We start from the raw sequence: 21,069 nt of genomic DNA, 5'->3' as shown, positions 1-21,069 counted from the left end.
ACCCCTGCTTTCACTGTATTTGATGTTGGTATAATTTGTGGAGGGGAAGGGGAAAAACAAATCGTTTAAATAGGGATACAGGTGGACCCATTGCAACAATGAGATGTACAAGTTGTTATGTTGAAAACGAACTTTACAACTTTCGTGGGGGGGGGCGCGGATTGGGTGGGGGGACGGGGGGAGGATGGGAAGGGATGGGAAGGGGAAACAAAGGAGGAGGCTACAATGCTTGATAAGAAATGAACTCATTATCTTGCCCTTGTAATTGCAACTCCTCTGTACAGTATTTTCACAATAAAAAAAAATAAATACACTATCAATTGTGCCATATTTTTATGAAGGTTTTCTATTAGCACATATTACTGGGAAGGTTTCTGTGACATTTCCACACACGAACAGTATACCAGATCAGGCTCACCCCTTCTATCATTTCCTTTATCCCCGCACTTCTAAAGTTTCATTGCTTTCTTTTATATGTCATATTTTTATTAAAGCACTTATAATGTACACAATCTACTTTAGTCATAATCACTCCATTGTCCTTGCTTGTCCTTTAGCTCTTTTCCTACTTACCCTCTTGCTTTTCCCAAATATCCCCCACTTTATTTTTCTTTTTAAACTATATTATGTATATGAGAGAAAAAAAGAAATCTGTTTTTCTGAATCAGGCTTATTTCACTTAACGTGATAATTTCCAGTTGCCCATTTTGCTGCCACTAACATAATTTCATTCTTCTTTATGGCTGAATAAAACTCCACACTATATGCACCACATTTTCTTCATTCATCTATTGAGAGCACTTAGACCTGATTCCATAACTTGGCTATTGTAAATAGTGCTGCACTGAACATGGACATGCAATTATATCTATTATATTCCCACTAAGATTTCATTGGATATATACTGAGGAATGGTAGAGCTGAATTATATAATAGTTCCATTTTTAGTTTTTTGAGGAACCTTACTGATTTCTATACTGGTTACCAAAAATGTGTAACGGTTTTTCCATCCTCATTAGCAGAGACATTCCGAAGGGGTGAGATGGAATCACAATGTCATTTTTGGTTTTGTTGTGGTTGCCAGTACTAGAGCTTGAACTCAGGGCCTGGGTACTCTTCCTGAGTTTTTTTGCTCAAGGCTGGCACTCTACTACTTAAACCACAGTTCTACTTCTCACTTTCTGGAGTTTAATTGGATATAAGAATGTCATGGATTTTCCTGCCTAGACTGGCTTTGAATTGGACTCCTCAGATTTCAGATTTCTAAATAGCTAGGATTGCAGGCATGAGCCATGGGCACCCAGCCAAAATATAGCTTTGATTTGCATATCTGTGATGGCTAAGGCTGTTGAACAATTTTTCATGAACTTATTAGCCATATGCATTTCATCTTTTGAGAACTGTCTGTTCAGTTCATGTGTCTATATACTGGTTCGATTATTATTTATATATTTTAGATAGTAATCCTCTCTCAGATGACAAGATTTTTCTCATATTTTTCAAGCTGTTTCTTCACTAGTAATTGTTTCCCTTGTGTAGAAGCTTTTTAAGTTGATGTAATGCTCATCGTCAATTCTTGCTATTCTTTTCTGAACTGTTGGATTTTATTAATAAAGTTCTTGCCTATGTCTGTATTTTCAAGTGTTTTCTTTATATTTTCCTCAAGAATTTTCAGTATGAAGTCTTAAATGAAGGTCACTGATCTAGTTTGAAATCACTGGATGAGAAACTGATAGTTTCAGTTTCCTATATTTGGATATCCAAATTTTCCAGCACTACTTCTAAAGAGGCAGTCTTTACTCCAGGATATGATTTGGGCTTCTTTTTCAGTTGGATTTATTTAGGACCTTTATTCTATTTCATAATGGTCTACCTGCCCATTTTTGTGCCAGTAACATACTGCTATTGTTATTATAACTCTGTAGTAGGTGTTAGGATATTTCCAGCATTGTTATTTTTATCAGGATAGCTTTGTTTGTTTGGAGTGTTTTGTATCCTTAAATCAATTTAGGGCTTTTTTTTCTAGTTTTATGAAGAATGTCACTGTATTTCTGATGGAGACTGAAACTGTAGATTGCTTGTGACAATACAGTCATTTCACAATATTAATTCTTTTGATGAACATGGGAGATCTTCCCATATTGTAGGCTTCCATTTGTTCCCTATTTTATTACAAAAACACAGAACATTTATGCTGAATGGAACATTTATGTTGAGGTTGGCCTAGATAGGCCAAGATGAGATGACCCCAAAATGACAAGCTCATGTTCCCATGTCTAGCTATTGGTTAAGAAGGCTGCTTGAGCTAGCCTCAAACCATGATCTTTCCAATCTATATCCCTCAAAAGGCTAAGGTTGTAGGCATAATCCACTGTGCCAGGATAAGCTTGTAATATGTCATCTTACCCTGAAAGTCTGGAAAATAGGTTGGATAAAAATTTTTAACAGGAAGTAGTGCTGTAGCTCAAAGTGATAGAGCACTAGCCTTGAGCACAGCAAAGCTCAAGGCCAGTGCCCAGGCCCAGAGTTCAAGCCCCACAACCGACAAAAAAATAATAATAATAATAATAAATAACATTTTTCAATTCTCATGCTTCCGTAAATCAAACTTAAATCAAATTTAATGTCTGAACAAGGATATACCATGTCTGCATAATGTCACATTGTTTCATTTCCAATGGTAAATGATCTATGGAAAATTAGTAAAATTTTTCTCTACATCATTACTACTATGAAAAGACATTCATAGTAATTTTCATTAAAGTGGAAAATAAAGTTGCTGGTACATGCATAACAATGAAAAAATTTTCATTCAAGCCTAACACAGAGAAGTATCCCAAGTTTTGTTCAGCATGCCATTTAATTTAAAATACTACTAGTGCTTGTCTATGCCTTATAAATTCAACTTAATAGCATCATTATTCCACTTTTAAGTAATATACCATTAATGAACCTTTGCCTTATTTTATTAAAAGAGCAGGTATGAAACCTTTTTACTACATATATATTTAAGCATTCAAAAGCCTATACAGTATTTCAGTAATCCATATGGGCAAATTTACAATTATCTTAAAAACTGATTAATTAGTTTAAATGCTAGATGACAATAAATTGCACTTAGATAATTATAACTTACTGAATTGCATTTTTATACTTTGAATGAGACTGATAAATTAGTATAAACTATAATAGGAATAAAAAAAGGTCTTGTATGTTTACAATTTTTAAACCAACCTACATTAAACTTTGTACTTATTTGGTCAAAAATAAGTATCCATTTTGTAAAAATTTCTGATTTTCAAATAAAAATAGCATCATTTAATGATATAAATTGGTCATTAAAGTAAATATCAAAGATATTACCTGTCTTATTTTTAAATGGTACTATGTAATCCAATTTAGTTAGGCAAATTTGCAAAAAGACTCTCAGAGAAATAAACAGTATAAACTCACTATACAATTTTGAGACTTCAACATGGGTAAAGCATATACTTTTACAATTGGTGAAAGTACTTTAGATCTATTCTGCATATTTCATTATTCTTATAAAAATGCATGTGCCCATGACTTTTGTCTTATGGGTAATGATTAATCAAGTAAATATGAAACTTTTGCCTGAAAATATAACCTAAGCAAAGTAAGTCAATGTGTCACTATCATACATTAATTTTTTTCTTTTTTTATAATTTCAATTAACAACAATGAACATAATAATGTTACTCAGAAATACTAGATTTACTCCAGAGAATAAATGCTTATTTGAATAAAAAAATACAAAAACATGGTATATTATTTGTCTACAATTTTTTCAGAGTCCTAACCACAAATGGTAGACATTCTTCCCTACCTTGAACTTAACATATCAATGTATTAGTCATCAGTTTTAGCCAAGCCTACCTTACATGAGTTTAGACTACTTCCTCTAACCTATAATTGAGAAAAAAAACAGACTAATTTACAGAAAATTGTTAAATATTTAAAGTAACTTAATAGTATTTTGAACATGCAAAACAGAATAGTTATATGCATATACTTCTATACCACTGTAAAGGTGAAAAAGTTGAACCATCATAAATTGTGTAGCATCTGTATGAATCTATGAGTAGAAGTGTACAATTATGCTAAACTTATGTTTAATGTTAGGAAAACAGCAGACTGCAACAGAAGAGGTTGTACCATTTTACATTTATACCAACAATAAATAAAGACTCTCTTTTCTCCAGTATTTATCAAGGCTTGCAATTTTCTGTTTTATAGCACAGTTGGTGATCAGTTGAAATTAAATTTTAGAAGTTATGACATAATAATGTCCAAATGCAAGATGTTTATTCATTAGAGAATAAATGTTAATTGGACACTCATTAACACAGAATACTACTATATCAACATTACATTCCACTAATGTCATTTTTAAGACATCTGAAAAGAGAATCAAACATTTAATGCAAAAAATGTTCTAAAAGATGAAACAAACATACCTCACAATTATAATAAAATAGTAATTATTAACATATTTTAAGAAACAAATTAAAAGTATTGAAAAATAACTCAACAGATTTAAAAAGTCTACTTTCTTAGTATAATTACAAACCGAATTTTCTTCTTCCTCTTCCAGTTCTCGCTGCTGTTCCTCATGTCTTTTAGCTTTGATCTCCATAGCTTCTGTGATCAGATCTCTTAATATTGATACAGGTTTGGCATTCTTGATAAAAGGATGCTAGAAGAGTAAATTTCAATTACATAAGTTCAAAAGACTTTTCTGAATTGTAGCTAACAAATCTTAAAACGCTAGTAAATGCTAACCAAGATCATAGGCTTCAGTACTGTTTTTTAAATACAACTACATTTGTTAATTAAGAAAACAGTATTTTGGATGATTCTGAAACCATATTTTTTCAGTTTCTTTTTAGAACACCTTAAAGCAAATACATAAAAATATAACTCCATTAATAAAGCTATTATTCTTAAATATATACTTATCAAATTAGTAATATAATTAGTAATTATATTGTGTATAAAAATAAATTTATACTGGTATTTAGTTACAGAATTTAATTAATCTTTATAAGCTGACATATTTTCAGATTTAACTGATAGCCTATGCAAATATTCCCAATAACACTGAAATCTGAACTATTTGTGGTCCTAAGTATTTTAGATATGAGATATTCAATCTGATGATATTAACAGAAATGAGATCAACATAAAAACTAAAACCTATAAAAACTAAACCAATAAAATTGCATCTCTTTTTTTAAAAAACTGAACCAACAGAATTGCATCTCTTTTTTTAAAAAAAGGTATAGAAACCTCACATTCTTTTATGCTTTGTTTTATTCTCTAGAAAAACTATGAGCTACCTCTACAAGCCGCATTGTAATTTATAAGAAATGCCAATGTACATATTTAGTTCATTTAGTCTACTGCAACCATGTCTTTGTATTATACATTGTGAATTTACTGCAGTGCCATGTTACCATTAGTCTACAGAACTTAATGCTTTTAAACTCAAAATATCCTCATGTGCAATTTCATTTGTACTCATGTATATCTTAAAGTACAACTAAAAGTTAATGTAGAAATACTGAGTCAAAGAATATAATTTTGAAAAAGCCAAGAAAAATAACAACTATGGAATTGAGAATTCATTATTAAAATGAGAACCCTCTGAATGTTTTAAAACAGGCTTAAAAGCAAAAATTAGGCTAGGCACTGGTGGCACACACCTGTAAGCCTAGCTACTCAGGAATCTGAGATCTGAGGATTACAGTTTGAAACCATCCAGGGTAGAAAAGCCTGTGAGACTCTCTATCCAATTAACCTACAAAAAAGCTGAAAGTGGAGTTGTAGTTCAAGTGGTAGTGTGCTAGCCTTTAGCAAAAAAAGTTCAGGAATAGTGCTCAAGCCCTGAGTTCAAGCCTCAGGACCAGCACACATAAGTAAAAAAGCAGAAAGTTAACAACGAAGAAAAGAAAGCAGTTAGAAGATCACACTTGGAAAACAAAAAATGAGGCAAAGAAAGCATACAGAAGAAAGTGGGGTGCAGGGGAAAGAAAGAGAGGAGGGAAAGAGGGAAAGGTGAGTTTTATCCATACTTCCTAAGGAGTTTTTCTGGTCAATGTAAAAATGTCAAAAGGTATTAAGAAAAAATGTTTCACTTATAAGTACTCACTTGTAAAAGTTGTGTTGCAGTAGCTCTCTGCTCAGGATTCTTCACTAAGCACTTTTTAACAAAATCAGTGAAATCATCAGACCAAAGTTCAGGTTTCCTGAATGTTGGTGGTGGATTTGTAGGAATCATAAAAATAGCCTAGTACAAAGGAGACATTCAGAAGACAAAGTAAAAATCACAATGGCACAACCAAACAAACAAATCTCTTTATCTTTTATCACATTCAAAAATCTCAGAAACAAATTAAGCTGTTCTCATGTTTCTATTAAGATTGTAATTCAGGAAGCAAGTCCATCTGCTACTAATGTAATCATTTCCCATTAAATTTCCTCTGTTTGAAATGTAGCTCATTGAGCACATCATTCCTTATTTTATCTATTTTTTGTTTTATCAGTCTCGGACTATAGCCACTTACTACAATGTACTATCATGAATTTTTTTTTTTTTTGTCAGTCTCGGAGCTTGAACTCAGTGTCTAGGCACTGTCCTTGAGTTCTTTTTGCTTGACTAGTATTGTACCACTTTGAGCCAAGCTCTACTTCTAGTTTTCAGGTAGGTAATTGGAGATAAGAGTTGCACAGACTTTCCTGCTGGGGCTAGCTTTAAACCATAATCCTTAGATCTCAGCCACCTGAGAAGCATGGGCCACCAGCGCCAGGCTTCAATCAATGGATTTTAACATGGAAAGTGATCCAAATGATTTTCTGAGAACACAACAGTAAATACTTTCAAGTCTGTTGATTTTAAGATAAATCAATCCTCTTATGGATATATATGTATTATTCTTCAAAAAGAGCAAATCCTTGAATAGATTGAGAATATTCATACACATCTTGCATCATATTACATATGTCAATGATAGTCTTCAAAAAGCAATGTAGGCAATATTAAAATAATTAGCATCTTTTAATGAAACAATAAGTATCTATAAAGCCATTTTCGGTGTGTTCAAATAATGCTGTACGTTAGAGTAGCAAAGTGATAGGCCAAAGAATAGCACCAGTGGATTTACTCTACTTAGACAATATCAAGCTCATATTCCTACATGGTAAGAATCTGCTGGAATTGGGCTTATTTAAACTGAGATATATGTTTTGTTTTGTTTTTTGTGGGCCTCTTCAAGCTTGATCAATTATCTATTTTGCCACACAGTCCTTTCAGTTCTTCTTAAGTACCTGACTTTTTAATCACAGATTTTTTAAATGGTTTGCATAATTTTTTATTTGGTATACACAGATTTTAAAATGGTATACATATCTCAGTGCTCACAGTCAACTGGTGGAGAAAAAATGAGCACATACTAAACAAACAGGAAATAATAGAGTGTCTCTGAATAACTTAATCTCAGATGATTCCATAGTTGAGTTGGAGCCTAATGAGGTTAGGACAAAATAGGGTTAACAACAGCAGCTAGAAAGAGGACACAAGTCTGTCTGTTTCTTCAAATGAGAAAATGAAAATAAATTTGAACTCTCATCTCTGTAGAGTTCAAAGTACCTACAAACCCCTATGTAGAATGACCTCAAAGTGCAGGTAAAAGATACTAGATTGTCTAGATAAATGCACTTGTTCATCTGCACTTGTTACAAATTGGCGGATAACAATTCAGTGATTTATGTCCTTGAAGCTAGAGTTCTCTCCTTTGAACTTTGAGCCAATAAGTTCCAGTTTTATCTTCAGATAATCTTAACATGTATGGTTCACCTCTGCAGTAGTTATTAGAAATCCAGGGATAAAAAGCTAAACTCTAACTCTTATTTACCCAGTACTATCATAAAGTATATGCAAATGTCATGTTCTATACTCAAAAAGTCATTGAGCAATTATGAATATTGAGTATATACTTCAAATAAATAATTCTTACTAGCTGATCTACCAAAATGTTTTCTGGAATACCATATTATTTCCGTTTTTTAAATTAGAAAATCAATAACAAATGAACAGATTTTTCATAGACCTTACTGTATTGAACTAACTATTCATAAATCACAAAAGATCCTCTTAGAAATTTCCACATTTTATATAAGCTTATTAGGTAATAAGCTCCTCATAGAAAGTTTTGGCAATCAGTCTAGCCTTAGACTAACTCAGTCACCACCAACCAAATCACACACACACACACACACACACACACACACACACACACACACACACACACACATTATAGCCATATAATTTATCTTATCTCTAACACCATTTTGATTGAAGAATGTTAGTACAATAAATTATATGATTATCCTGTGTTTGTGTCAACGCAATGTGTTGCTTAACTACATACTGAACCTCTGATTAAGTTTTAAAAAACACTTCCCTGATCACAGTAGTAGAGGTGCTACAAAACAGCTAGTTATTGTCTTATTTGGAATTTCATGCCTTAGACTCCAAGATTCTAAAGCTATAGAAAGGGCTTGAACTGAGACACTACAATGCCTAAATTTATAATCTTGACAGAATGAGTCAACACAGATGTCTGAAGCTAAGGATTTGTGAGTGTACAGAAGTGAGGGTCATGCAAAGATCACAAAGAAATCTATGTTTCTATTTAAGAACCTTAGGTATATGAGCAAATTGTATCTTCATAACAAATAAATGAGATAAAGAGTGAAAAGGCACTTTATAAAGCTATAAAGAACTAAATAAACATAGCTGTTACCTGATACCACACATAGTAAGTAGCAAGCTATTTAGCCAAATAAAAACACTGATCGAGAATCATTATACACCAAAATTGACTCACTAAATTGAAATCCCTCTATACACTTAAAGATAATTTAAAAATGAAAATAAATTTTAAAATTAGTGCTTTCTAAAACCAAACTACAGTAATAATTTCTGAGAGGGACAAAGAAAGGGAGAAGAGAGAGACACTACAAAGAAGAGTGCAAACAGTACAACTAATGAACCAAACAGTGGACCTGAAAGAGCGAAAAATGGGCTTGGGTTCTAATTTGCCTGTGAGGGTTCCACTGTGTTTTGTTTCTTATTTTCATCTAAAACAAAATGATCAGATGAGGCAATTATCAGACTTCTCTCGGGGTATAAAAGACTGGTACTAACTGCTTAGCAATCTAGGAGTACGAATTTAGTTAGATAAATAATAAATCACGGAGAGGAAGGAAAAGAAAAATGAGAGGTTTTCTGGATATTAATATAAAATGCAACCCCAAGTTTTTATCACCACTACCACAAATATAAAGGTGTTGAAGAGAACAGTAGTCTGAGTGAAACTTATTCCTAGAATACAGTCTCTGAGCACTGACTAAAGTTTTGGGAATAGAAACTCAAAACTTCCTTCATCTCTAGTTAGAGAAATACCCATAACTAATCTGGCAAATGAAGGTCAATTTGCCAACCTGGAAAGTGAATTAAGTGAGAAGAAAATAGGTAGTGCCCTGGGTTATATAAGGCTAGTAGCTATCACACTATTCAGTTATTAGGAAATTTCAGTCCACACAGAATATTCTACTGGATAACCCTACTTACTGTAGATCTAACTTCTAATTAAAGGCAATATAGAAAATAGAGGAATAGACAAATTTGCTTAATGGTTTACATTAAGGCAAATTATGAAATTCTACAACAAAAAAAACACATAGCCCTAAAAAGTCAATGTCACAATGAAAAATGAAAATTGTATGGACATTAAAGGGAGAAAAAGTGATCAGATTTGATTGAAAGAGGCCAAATTTAGCCAGACATTGGAGTCTCAGAAGGCTGAGACTCTATCTACTCAGAAGGCTGAGATCTGGTGATACCAGTTCAAAGCCAACCTGGGCAGAAAAGTCAGTAAGACTTTTAGCTCCTACTAATCAACAAAAAGCCACAAGCTGAAGTGAGGCTCAATGATAGAATGTCACTTTGAGAAGAAAAACAAACAAAAACAAGCAAGAGTGTGAGCCCCCCCAAAAGCAAAACAAAACAAAAGGGGGGGGGAGAACCAAGGAGGCCAAATGCAGTGCATGTCAACTGAAGAAAATGTGAATATGAACGAAATAGTATGTGATACTAGGAAATAATTGTTAATTTTCTTATATATAAGCATGTTCTTTATGAATACAGGTAAAAGGAGATGATCAAGGATAAAAAATTCAAAACATTTCAAAAATAAACACAAACAGTTATACCGAAAAACATGGGGGAAAGGTTGGATGAAGGGACAGATGGACATTCAGACAGACAAATGTTCATTGTAATCACAAGAGTCTTGAAAAGTGGCAAGAGAGTCAGAGAAATATGACTATGAAAAAACTGTGTGCTTCTTTGAAGAATTCCTCAAATGCAGCTGCTCTGAACAGAAAGGAAGAGGGCCATAAGCAAAGGGCCAAATGAGCAGCTTTAGAAATTGGAAGGGACAATGAAATGAATTCCCCTCCACAAATTCCAGAGGTCCTGCCAACACTGAATTTTAGCACAGTGTTAGACTTCTAACCTACAGAATGAGCTATAAAATAATCAACTTGTATTGTGTAAATCATTAAGTTTGTGGTTGTCACAGAAGAAACAGAAAATACAATGTGGATAGATAGCTGAAGAAGAGAAGAGAGAACTGAGAGAGAAGAGGAAGAAAGAAGAGATCACTGTTATCCAGAAATGTGCAAAACAAGGCTCATATGGTAGTGCTACAATACCATCACTATATGCCTGCACCTTCCAGGGTACCCTCATAAACTTCTTAGCTAGTCCAATACTAGCTAGCTATCACATCACATCTGAGGAAACAACAGTCAGCTCTCTTTACCTAGAAGTCTAACATAACACATTGGAAGTTTCTAAATACTTTAGAAGCTCCTAAAAACCTCAGGAATTTCTATGGCTGTCTTTGTTATGCTAATGAAATGACTCACCAGTAAAGCCCAGACAATCAGGATGAGGGCTGGTCATGGGAAAAAACAATCATGCATTTAATGCCCTAGGACTTCCAGAAGACTGACCTCTGGGGAAGGGATACTGAAGACTAAGTTCAAACACATGGTCAGAGATTTATCAGTCATGCCTACTTAGTTAAGACCCCAGGAAAAAACCCTGTGTAATGATGTTCGGTGGAACCACCTGGATGGAGAAGGTATAGAAGCTCTGTGTTTCTTCACAGACACTATTGTACAGTTCTCTTTATTTGGTCCTGTTTTGTATTATTTTATAATAAGACTATAACCAAAAGTTCATTGGTTTCTGAGTTCTTCAGTTATTCTTGTGAATTATCAATTCAAAGGAAATGGAACTGTTGGATTTATAGCCAGTAAATCAGAACTATGAATAAGCTGGGGAATTCTGAACCATCTAGCTGGTATCTGAAATATTCATATTAAAGATTGTAGTTAGACTAACTTCATATTGTTAGCAGTATCAGTGCTATATTGAGCAGAGGTTGAAACAATACCATGAGATATGTGATATTCACATGTAGCCAAATAATGAAATTGGTCCTCAAGCTGATATAAGAACCCTCTTAGACAAAGGTGAAAAATAATGTTTCTCTACAGATGTTTGCAAAGTGTGGTTCATTGATCCTTTTACACCATTCTCTTTTTCTTTCAAATACACTAGCGCTAAAGTTGCAAAAGCATCTTGGTGCCAATCAAGGCACTGAAACCAAACTCTAATGATTGTATTTTCTACTGTCTGGCAGTCACAATTTTTTAAAAAGTCATTTCCAATAAATGAAGAAAAAAGTAAGATACTGTGGTAGACAAGGACTATTTATGAGGATCAAGTAGAAGAATCACCTGAGCCTGTGTATTCAAGACCAGTCTGAGTAATATAAACCCATCTTTCAGAAAGGAAAAAAAATAATAACAGCAAGGAAAGGACAACAAAGAAAGAAAAGAAAAGGACGAAGAGGAGATTCATTCAAATCAAATCTTGATGGTTTAATCTACCTCTTTCTAACACATCATCCAATGAAGTAGGAAACATACATAAACTATATCTGTTGTATTCAAAAGTTCAATGGTTATCTTGACCAAAATCATATATATGACTAAACCGCAAGCTAAATCACAACTTTTTTTTTTTGATCTGGTCGTGGGGCCTGAACTTTGGGCCTGGGCGCTGTCCCTCAGCTCTTCAGCTCAAGGCTAGCGCTCTACCACTTGAGCCACAGTGCCACTTCCGGCTTTTTTCTTTTTGCTTATGTGGTGCTGAGGAATCGAACCCAGGGCCTCAGGCACGCAAGGCAAGCGCTCTACCACTGAGCCACCTTCCCAGCCCCTAAATCACAACTTTTTATATAAAGTATCTTTTTTAAAAGATAGGGATGTGACACTGGTGGCTCAAGCCTGTAACTATTTAAAAAGCTAAGATCCAAAGTTCCAAGCTAATTTGGGTTGGAAAGTCAGTGAGATTATCTCCAATTAACCACCAAAAGGCTAGAAATGTAACTATGCTCAAGTGGTAGAGTGCTATCCTTGAGCAGAAAAGGTCAGACAGAACTTGGGCCATGTTCAAGCCTCAGTACTGGTGCACGCGCGCGCGCACACACACACGAGAACATTTGTCTAACATATGTAAGGCCCTGGGTTTATTTCTAGCACTGCAAGAAAGAGAGAAAAATAGGATATCTATACAGGTCTACCAAATAAGGGAAAGGGATAAGTGTTGGTGTCAATAATAAAATTCAAGATCCCAAATGGAAATTCTACTTTTCAATAACTTTTATCTGCACTATGAATTTAGAAGTTTTCTGATTTTCAGAAACTTTTCTGAGATTAGTAGTGGTGATATGGACAAATATGCTTTTTGATACTACCTAATATGTCAAGTTTAAATCTAGTTTAATCTAGTAAAACAGCATTTTCCAAAGACAGGGGTAAAAACCTCATCACAAAACCTCATCACAAAAGTAAAGTTGTATTTAAAATAAGAAGAAAATATAGATTTTAATGTAACAAGATAAAAATATTCACTTCTAGGTTTCAGGTTCTAATACTGAAATTAACTTTTAAAAATTACCACTGATGAGTTTTGATATGTATAAAAATAATCCATAATTATTAAGAAAAGTGACTAAACTATTCCTCTCCTTTATCCAACCACATAGCTGTACTGAGCCAGATTTTCTTCATATACTTTTAACAAAATAACATGTTATACCAGAAACAGGGAAATTTACTATCTTTTATTAAGCTATCCACTTATTATTTGAAGATAAGAAATTTTCACAAAAATGTATAACCTATGTTAACATAGAACTGTTTTAAATAATCTATACATTCTAATTTTCTCATGTTGACTTTTAACATGGAAATATTAATAAAACAAAAGTTCTTTAAGTTTTTAGGGGTTTTTTGGTTGGTTGTTTGTTTTGGCAGTACAAAGGTTTGAACTCAAGGCCTTGTACTTGGCCAGGCAGGAACTCTATCACTTGACCCAGGCCTTAGCCCTATTCACTTTGGTAGTTGTTTTAAATAGGTCTTGAATCCATGTCCAGGCTGACCCCACTGCCATTCTCCTATTTATACTTCCTGTGTATCTGGGTTGACAGTACCACCACACCCAGCTTTTAACAGTTGAGATGGGTGTTATAAAGCTATTGCCTAGGTTGGCCAGAAATCATAGTGCTCTAGATCTCAGCTTCCCAAGCAACAAGGATTACAAGTATGAGCCAATATCTCCACCTTAGGTATTCAAGTTTTAAGACTGGAAAGAGATGCTTCAGAAGAAAAAATGTACAAACTACTATTACACAATGAATGCAAATTATAGAGATTAACAGAAGTAATTTTCCTATTTGGCCAGCAATAGCATCACTTTATAAAGGGCCTTTTGATTTTTTTAATGTATTTAGACTCTTTTAAAATTATCTGGAATATTAATATAGTATTACTTGGCTGCCATTTAAACCAGGAAACTTTTATCTCAGCTATTTAAGTACTTTAAAGTATCTGACCTGGAATATAGTGCAGCATATACTTAGCTACAATAATAAATACCCTAGCACACAAGTCTTGGCTCTTCTATTGCTTCTATCACCACATACCAACCCTCTTGTCTATCAACAGCCTACTGAGGTTTGCCCTCAGGACACTCCAAGGGAGGATGTCTATATAAGCTAAGTGTCATTTAGATAGTGTGTTAGGTGATAGGGGATACAAGAGCATAATCTAGGAGGAAAAACTATAGGTTCTAACAGAGGGATAAAGCAAACCCAGAGCAAAGGCCATGTGGGAGCCTCCTAAATTACAAGCTTTAGGCAAAGACTTAAGGTATCTCATCTAGTTCCTATAATTGACACCTCACACCAATCAACCCAAATAGAGTCAAAAAAAAAAAAAAAAAAGAAGTGGTGTCATAACCTACCACCAAAGTGCAAAGAGTTATTATAGAGTCCATGATAAATCAAGTAGTCAAAATATAAAAGAATGGGAAAAGATAATGCCAATTGGAAACATTATTCAATATCTAGACATATCTAATAGACGTTGAAAAACTTAAGCAGATCTTATACCCCAGCCTATGAACCCAAATTGATGCAAAAGTTGAAGCTAAAAAAGCAAAGGTCGATATACAGTTTTGTGATTAAATTAAAATAAAACAATAAGCTAGTTCTAAAATAACAAGAATGTCACACGATAAATGAGGCTCTGTCTCAACAGTATAATTTATAGCACAAGTCAATTTAACCAACCACTACTAAGAGAAAGTCAATGTAAACTATGACTAGGGAAAAACTAAAAGTATTTAACAAGAAAATGAAACATTTGACAATATTGAAAACCCATAGTTTAAAAAAAGACACGTATGCACATATAAAGTCAAAAGAAACAACACATATCAGGAATTCAGTGGGATTTTATTTTGGTAGTCCTGGAGCTTGAACACAGGGTCTGAGCTTTCAGCTCAAGGCTAGCACTCTATCACTTGATCCAGAGATCTACTTCTGGCTTTTAGTGATTAACTGGAGATATTCTCATGGACTTTTCCATCCAGTCTAGCTTTGAACCAAAATCCTCAGATCCGTCTTTTTAATAGCTAGGATTATAGGCATAATCCACCAAAGCCCAGCTCAGTGAGAAAAAAATTAAAGTAAAATAGTTGTTTTAGAGAAATAACTCTTGTTCCTTATGATTCTTCAGTCTTTCCAATTTTGAAATGTTTTAATCTGTACTTCAGTAAAAGATGATTGCCAAACTCATAAGTCCTCAGATTCTGCCAAATAATAGTGAATGATTGAAAAATGTATTTGCCTCTATTGTCATGTTGTCTCTAACTGCATATTCTTTTAAAAGCCTATGAACCACAAGTAACATGTAAGTCCAAACACAAGACCACAGGTCTTCACTGGTTATATATACTAGAATCACTTGAGAAAGCATATTGGATTTGTTGTATGTTTGCTTGCTTGCTAGCTTGTTTGCTTCCTGGCTTATTTGCTTCTCTGTTTAAAGTCTTTCTGTGAGTCTGCATCATATTAAAAATTCACTGTATAGAGCAAACATACAATTCACTGTATGGAGCAAATGTTTGGGGCTATTATGAAAACATGCCATTTTTTTAGAGACTAAATGTTCACAAATAGAAAGAATTATATAATCTCTTAATTCAGAGGCTAGCTCTAGTCAACAACAACCAAATTCTTCTTCTGACAGATATACCTATACTTACACATACACACACATACATACATATACACACATATATACACATACATATATTTATGCATCAAGAAAATTCCTAATACAATAAACTTCATATGTTATACATAGTTACATTTAACATTTTATCTAAAATTCCAACAATCAGAAAGTCACCACTATTTAAAAATTGTATGTAACTTCTATCCAGGAGGGTAAAATACTTTACTTTTTTCCTATTACTCCCATAAGTGCAAAAACTAGGGAAAATACTTATCAACAAGCATAGGAAAGATCTGACAGGTAGAGAAGGCAGACTAGCCTAAGGAACATCAGTGGTAAGTTCCCTGGATTTTCTTTTTGCCTAATACATGCCAGACTTGGAACTGAAGGAGCCAACAACAACAAAGAAAACAGGTACAAACAGTAAAAAAGTCCTAACACAAAACTGCTCTCTTGAAAGAATGAGGAAAGGGGCAACCCAGTAAGGAAAAAAAAAAAACAAACAAACAGAACAAAACCTGACCACAATCAAATACTAAATAGGAATATTTATGGCTTTTAAATACACAATTAGATTTGTATTTTATACTGTCACTCATATACTCTATATGAAATATGGAGAGCTACATTACAATATAAAGCCTCCTAAAACTGGGTGCCAGTGGCTTACGCCTGTAATCCTAGCTACTCAGGAGGCTGAGATCTGAGGATTGCAGTTCAAAGCCAGCCCAGGCAGGAAACTCTGTGAGACTCTTATCTCCAATAAACCACTAGAAAACCGGAAATGGCACTTTGACTCAAGCAGTAGAGCGCTTGCCTTGAGCTGAAGAGCACAGGGACAGTGCCCAGGCCCAGAGTTCAAGCCCCACGACAATAAATAAATAAATAGCCTCCTAAAGTTATTGAAAAGTAACAAACTCCAAAGAGTTTGGTACAAGTACTTCAATGACAACTTGTCATAGAAGACTTAAGGGTCCACAAAAAGACAAAATTTTCAGAGCCAAATATAAAAGAAGTATATTAATATAGAGATTTCTGTAACTTGAAAATTTCCTAAGACCTATATTTTTCTATATTGAATTAGTTGGATATTAATGTATTTAGAATTCCAATACATCAACTTTGTACTGTAATAGTTTTAACACACTTTAAATATTAGAGTAGAAATATTATACAGAGAAATATAAATTGCTCTAAATTGCAAAAACCTATACTGCTTCCTTTTGAAAATCAGAAGGCTTATTGCTATAGCATTTAGATTGTAATCTATTTTCGCAATTATTATTATTACACTATAATATGATCTTAAATGGTCATAGTAGTAGTATAGAATAGTAGCATGTTCATATGGGATCAAAAGGATAGCCAGATACCAGTAGCTCATGCCTGTAATCAAAGCTACTCAACATGCTAAGATCTGAGGATTGTGATTCAAAGCCAGTCAGAGCAGGAAAGCTGTAAGACTCTTATCTAGAATTAACTACCAAAAAGCTGGAAGTAAAGCTGTGGCTCAAGTGGCAGAGTGCTAACTTTAAGCAAAAGAATTTCAGGGTCAGTGCCCAGGACAACAACAATAAAAATGAACCAATGGTGAAGAAAAAACTGAACAGTGAGGAAAGAGAAAGTGAGCATATGTTAAATAATACTCAATATAAACAAGAAAGGGTTATGGAATATAGGTCACAAGATTAGATTTGGTCAAAGGAGGAGAACTCTCTTCCTCTATGAAGGCAGTTGAGATGGAGGAAAGAAATAACGAAAGAAGGAAAAGAAGAGAAAAAGGAGAAAAACTGTAGAGAAGGAAGAAATCCAAGAGAGAAAAAAAAAATTTGGAGAAAGAACAGGAAAATTACAGAAATTAATATGAACTAAATGTGTCTTTCCCTATTTCCTAAGTTCAAGCCTTAACCCTCCAATAAAATAAATTTCTGTTAAGTTACTCAGTCTGTTACAACAGAACTAGCCAAGTGGCAGATATTGTGAGCAGTAATAGTCTAGAGTTCTTCCTGTGGGCTACTGGGGAGACTGAAAGAGCTGAATTGAGATATGAGATTTTGCAAAAGACTCAAAAGAGAAAGAAAAAGGTAGAAATAAATGAAAATATCATCAATAGTCCATTATAGAATTGGGATTGAAGTTTTGGTGGCACCTATCTTCAGTAGTTTAGCAGTGTAGTTAGGAGGAAACTGGCAGAGCAGTAAAGATAAAACTTTGAGATTATGTAACAGAGAATTCAGCTCTATCAGTGGAACTGTATCTTGGATTACGTATCAAAAGCTATAACAATAACAGGAATATATAACACAAATAATAGTAATATCTATCCATTTTAGGGTTGTAAAGACTACAGTATGTAAAATTACTTTGTAAAAGATCCATTACACAAAAAGAGCTTAATAAACAACAGCTACTGTAATTATTACTATGTGATTGGTCTAGAGGTAGTAGTACACTGCTAGAAAAGTGCCTCAAAACAACAGGAAAAAGAAAGAAGTTGAAAGGAAGTAGTTCAAGAAATGGGACAGTCTAAGCTACACTGGGGAAGAAAGTGTATCCCTAAGGAAATTCACAGGCTGGAAAAGAGGGGGAAAAATAAAGTAAATGGCCTAAGAATGATAATCAGTTCAATTTCAAGTCTAAGAAAGTGACATATGTGGAAATGGGGCTTGTAAGGAAAGAAGATGGCCAGGATCCATGAGTTCTTATCTGTAGTTGCATAGGAGTTTGAGACCTGATGGATGGTGGTTCAAAGCCAGCTCAGGCAGAAAAGTCTGACAGACTCCATCTCAAATTAACCAGCAAAATATCAAATTTGCAGGACTGCAGTCAAGTGGTGGAGCACCAGCTGTAAGCAAGAAAGCCAAGTGAGAGCAGAAGGACCTGAGTGCAAGCCTTGGTACAAACACAAAAAAATATAATGAAAGAAAGAGAAAGGAAGGAAGGAAGGAAGGAAGGAAGGAAGGAAGGAAACAAAGAGAAAGAAAGGAAGGAAAGAAAGGAAGAAAGAAAGAGAGAGAGAAAGAAAGAAAGAGAGAGAGAGGGAGGGAGGGAGGGAAGGAAGGAAGGAAGGAAGGAAGGAAGGAAGGAAGGAAGGAAGGAAGGAAGGAAGGAAGGAAGGAAGGAAGGAAGGAAGGAAGGAAGGAAGGAAGGAAGGAAGGAAGGAAGGAAAGAAGGAAGAGAAAAAGACAGAAGGTTGGAATATAGAACCAAAACCTTCATAGAAGACTGTTATGACTATAAATTACCAAACTAAGAAAAACAAGTATCACATGTTCTCTTTCCCATATGCAGAATACCCTTACATAGATGTGTGTACGTGTGTGTATGACATGAGTGTAAGAACTCCGAGTTCCAGCCGGGCGCTGGTGGCTCACGCCTGTAATCCTAGCTACTCAGGAGGCTGAGATCTGAGGATCATGGTTCAAAGCCAGCCCGGGCAGGAGAGACCGTGAGACTCCTATCTCCAATAAACCACCAGAAAACTGGAAGTGGCGCTGTAGCTCAAGTGGTAGAGCGCTCGCCTTGAGCTGAAGAGCTGAAGGACAGCGCCCAGGCCCAGAGTTCAAGCCCCACGACCAACAAAAAAAAAAAAAAAAGAACTCCGAGTTCCATGTTTCTCTCTCCTTCACAATGTTTCTTCCTTCCTCTCTTCCTCCCTCCTATTCATCAAAATTTCCACTGCTGAGTGTATCTCAGTTTAGTAATAGAAAGGTAAACTAAGCCATCCTGTAACAAGGCAAGGATGAATAACTCACATGTGCTTAAACTTCATAAGCATCCAAATTTTCACAAGCATTTGAATCTGTCTGAGATAATTTCAGGCAAAATGAAAGAGGATACTTTGGGGCTAGTAAGTTTGATTATCTGTCCATTTTAAAGTTATGAGGAAGAAAAGGAAGTGTTTATAGTACCGAGAACAAAAAAACAAACCTCAGAACAGATACCCACAGCAGCTTACCATGTTATATACTAAGGACACTTTGCAGAAGTATGGACCTACTCGGGCTTCTAGCATTGGCCCTTTGTGAAAGTAAAAGGGAGGTATGGACAAACTCTTCATCCCGAAATACCTGACAGATCCTTCAACTCAGTAGAGATAAGAAGCCCTAGATACTTCTGGTTAGATACAATTGAGAAAGACCTGTGGACTAAAATAAATTAGGAAGCAGCCTGGAGATAGATGGTACTTTTTAGTTGTACTCTTGTAACTAAAACTGAAGATGTTTTAAAAAAAAATAAATGTGACATACAGAAATTTCTTTCTTGATAGTACTAGGATTTAAACTCAGGGCCTCAATTGCTAGGCAGACACTCTACTACTTAAGCTATACCTCCAGTCCACTTTCACTATACATATGTCCTTGACTCTCTTCTTTCACATTCCACATTTAAGAACTCAGACAACAAAACCTGTATCTAGAATCTGACCACTTAAAACTGTTACTACCCTGGTCCACTCTCTCTTCAGGCTGATGGCTTATGAAGGCTCTCAACCACTATGCTCCCTATCTGGCTCATCCTTCCTCTCTTGCCATCTTACCCAGATTCATCTTTTTAAACTTCTGCTGTTCTCATTCTCATATCAATTTCTCCTAACTCCAACAGAAAACTGCATTGCTCATTTATTTTCCTTCTTTATGTTTCTTCTACACCCAACTTCATCTTATGTCTTTCTTGATAATACTGTATATGATATCACAAACACATTGTCATTCTATAGCCATCTTACCCTATTTCACTTTTCTTCCTAGAAGTACTGTATGAATATCTGATACCGTTTAGTTTATGTTTCTCTCTTTTGTAACAAAAGCACCTAAAGGATCGAAACTCACATTCATTATCTTATCTCAGTACCTAAAACAATGTCAGAACAGGCACACAACAAATATGGAACAGGGCTAGGGTTTAACTCTAGCCTTGTACATGACTAGCACACATGAAGCCCTAAAGTTCAGTCTCAGCATTGCAAAAGTAAATGAAAAAATGAATTAAGAACTCAGCTTTTCTGAAGGATTTATACCTGTACACCTTTAAAACCTATAAATCCTTGCAAAGAGAAAGAACTAGATAGCTAGAAGAGCTATATAAAATGGTAAGCTGGCCTTCTTAGAAGACAGAGACTTAACAATAAATGATTAAGTACAAAAAGAATAAAATAGATATGTGGCATTGGCAACTATGTAAATTCTTGACAGGATAATAGATACCTACAAATAAATCTACAAAAAACTTTATAATAAAACTATATAATTAAACACAGAGAACAAGATTATCTTGCCAAGATTTGCTATCATTGGCAGACATCCATATTAAACTCAGCTTCCC

At 34.5% G+C, this 21,069-nt stretch overlaps 1 protein-coding gene across 1 annotated transcript in view; it reads right to left on the bottom strand.

Moving 5' to 3' along the window:
• The window catches only part of Stk3 (serine/threonine kinase 3), a 219,689-nt gene that overhangs the window by 90,977 nt on the left and 107,643 nt on the right, over nt 1–21,069 (bottom strand). Inside the window, exons 7-8 of the mRNA XM_042673057.1 lie at nt 6,173–6,310; nt 4,592–4,717 (exon numbers count right to left, since the gene is read on the bottom strand). Of these exons, the coding sequence (XP_042528991.1) occupies nt 4,592–4,717; nt 6,173–6,310 (264 nt within the window). The remainder of the gene's footprint in view (nt 1–4,591; nt 4,718–6,172; nt 6,311–21,069) is intronic.

The sequence above is a fragment of the Dipodomys spectabilis genome, unplaced genomic scaffold (assembly GCF_019054845.1).
Source record: "Dipodomys spectabilis isolate Male_0828 unplaced genomic scaffold, ASM1905484v1 ptg000783l, whole genome shotgun sequence".
Lineage (NCBI taxonomy): Eukaryota > Metazoa > Chordata > Mammalia > Rodentia > Heteromyidae > Dipodomys > Dipodomys spectabilis.
Note: the sequence above shows the minus strand (reverse complement) of the source record. Positions and strands in the feature narration are given on the sequence as shown.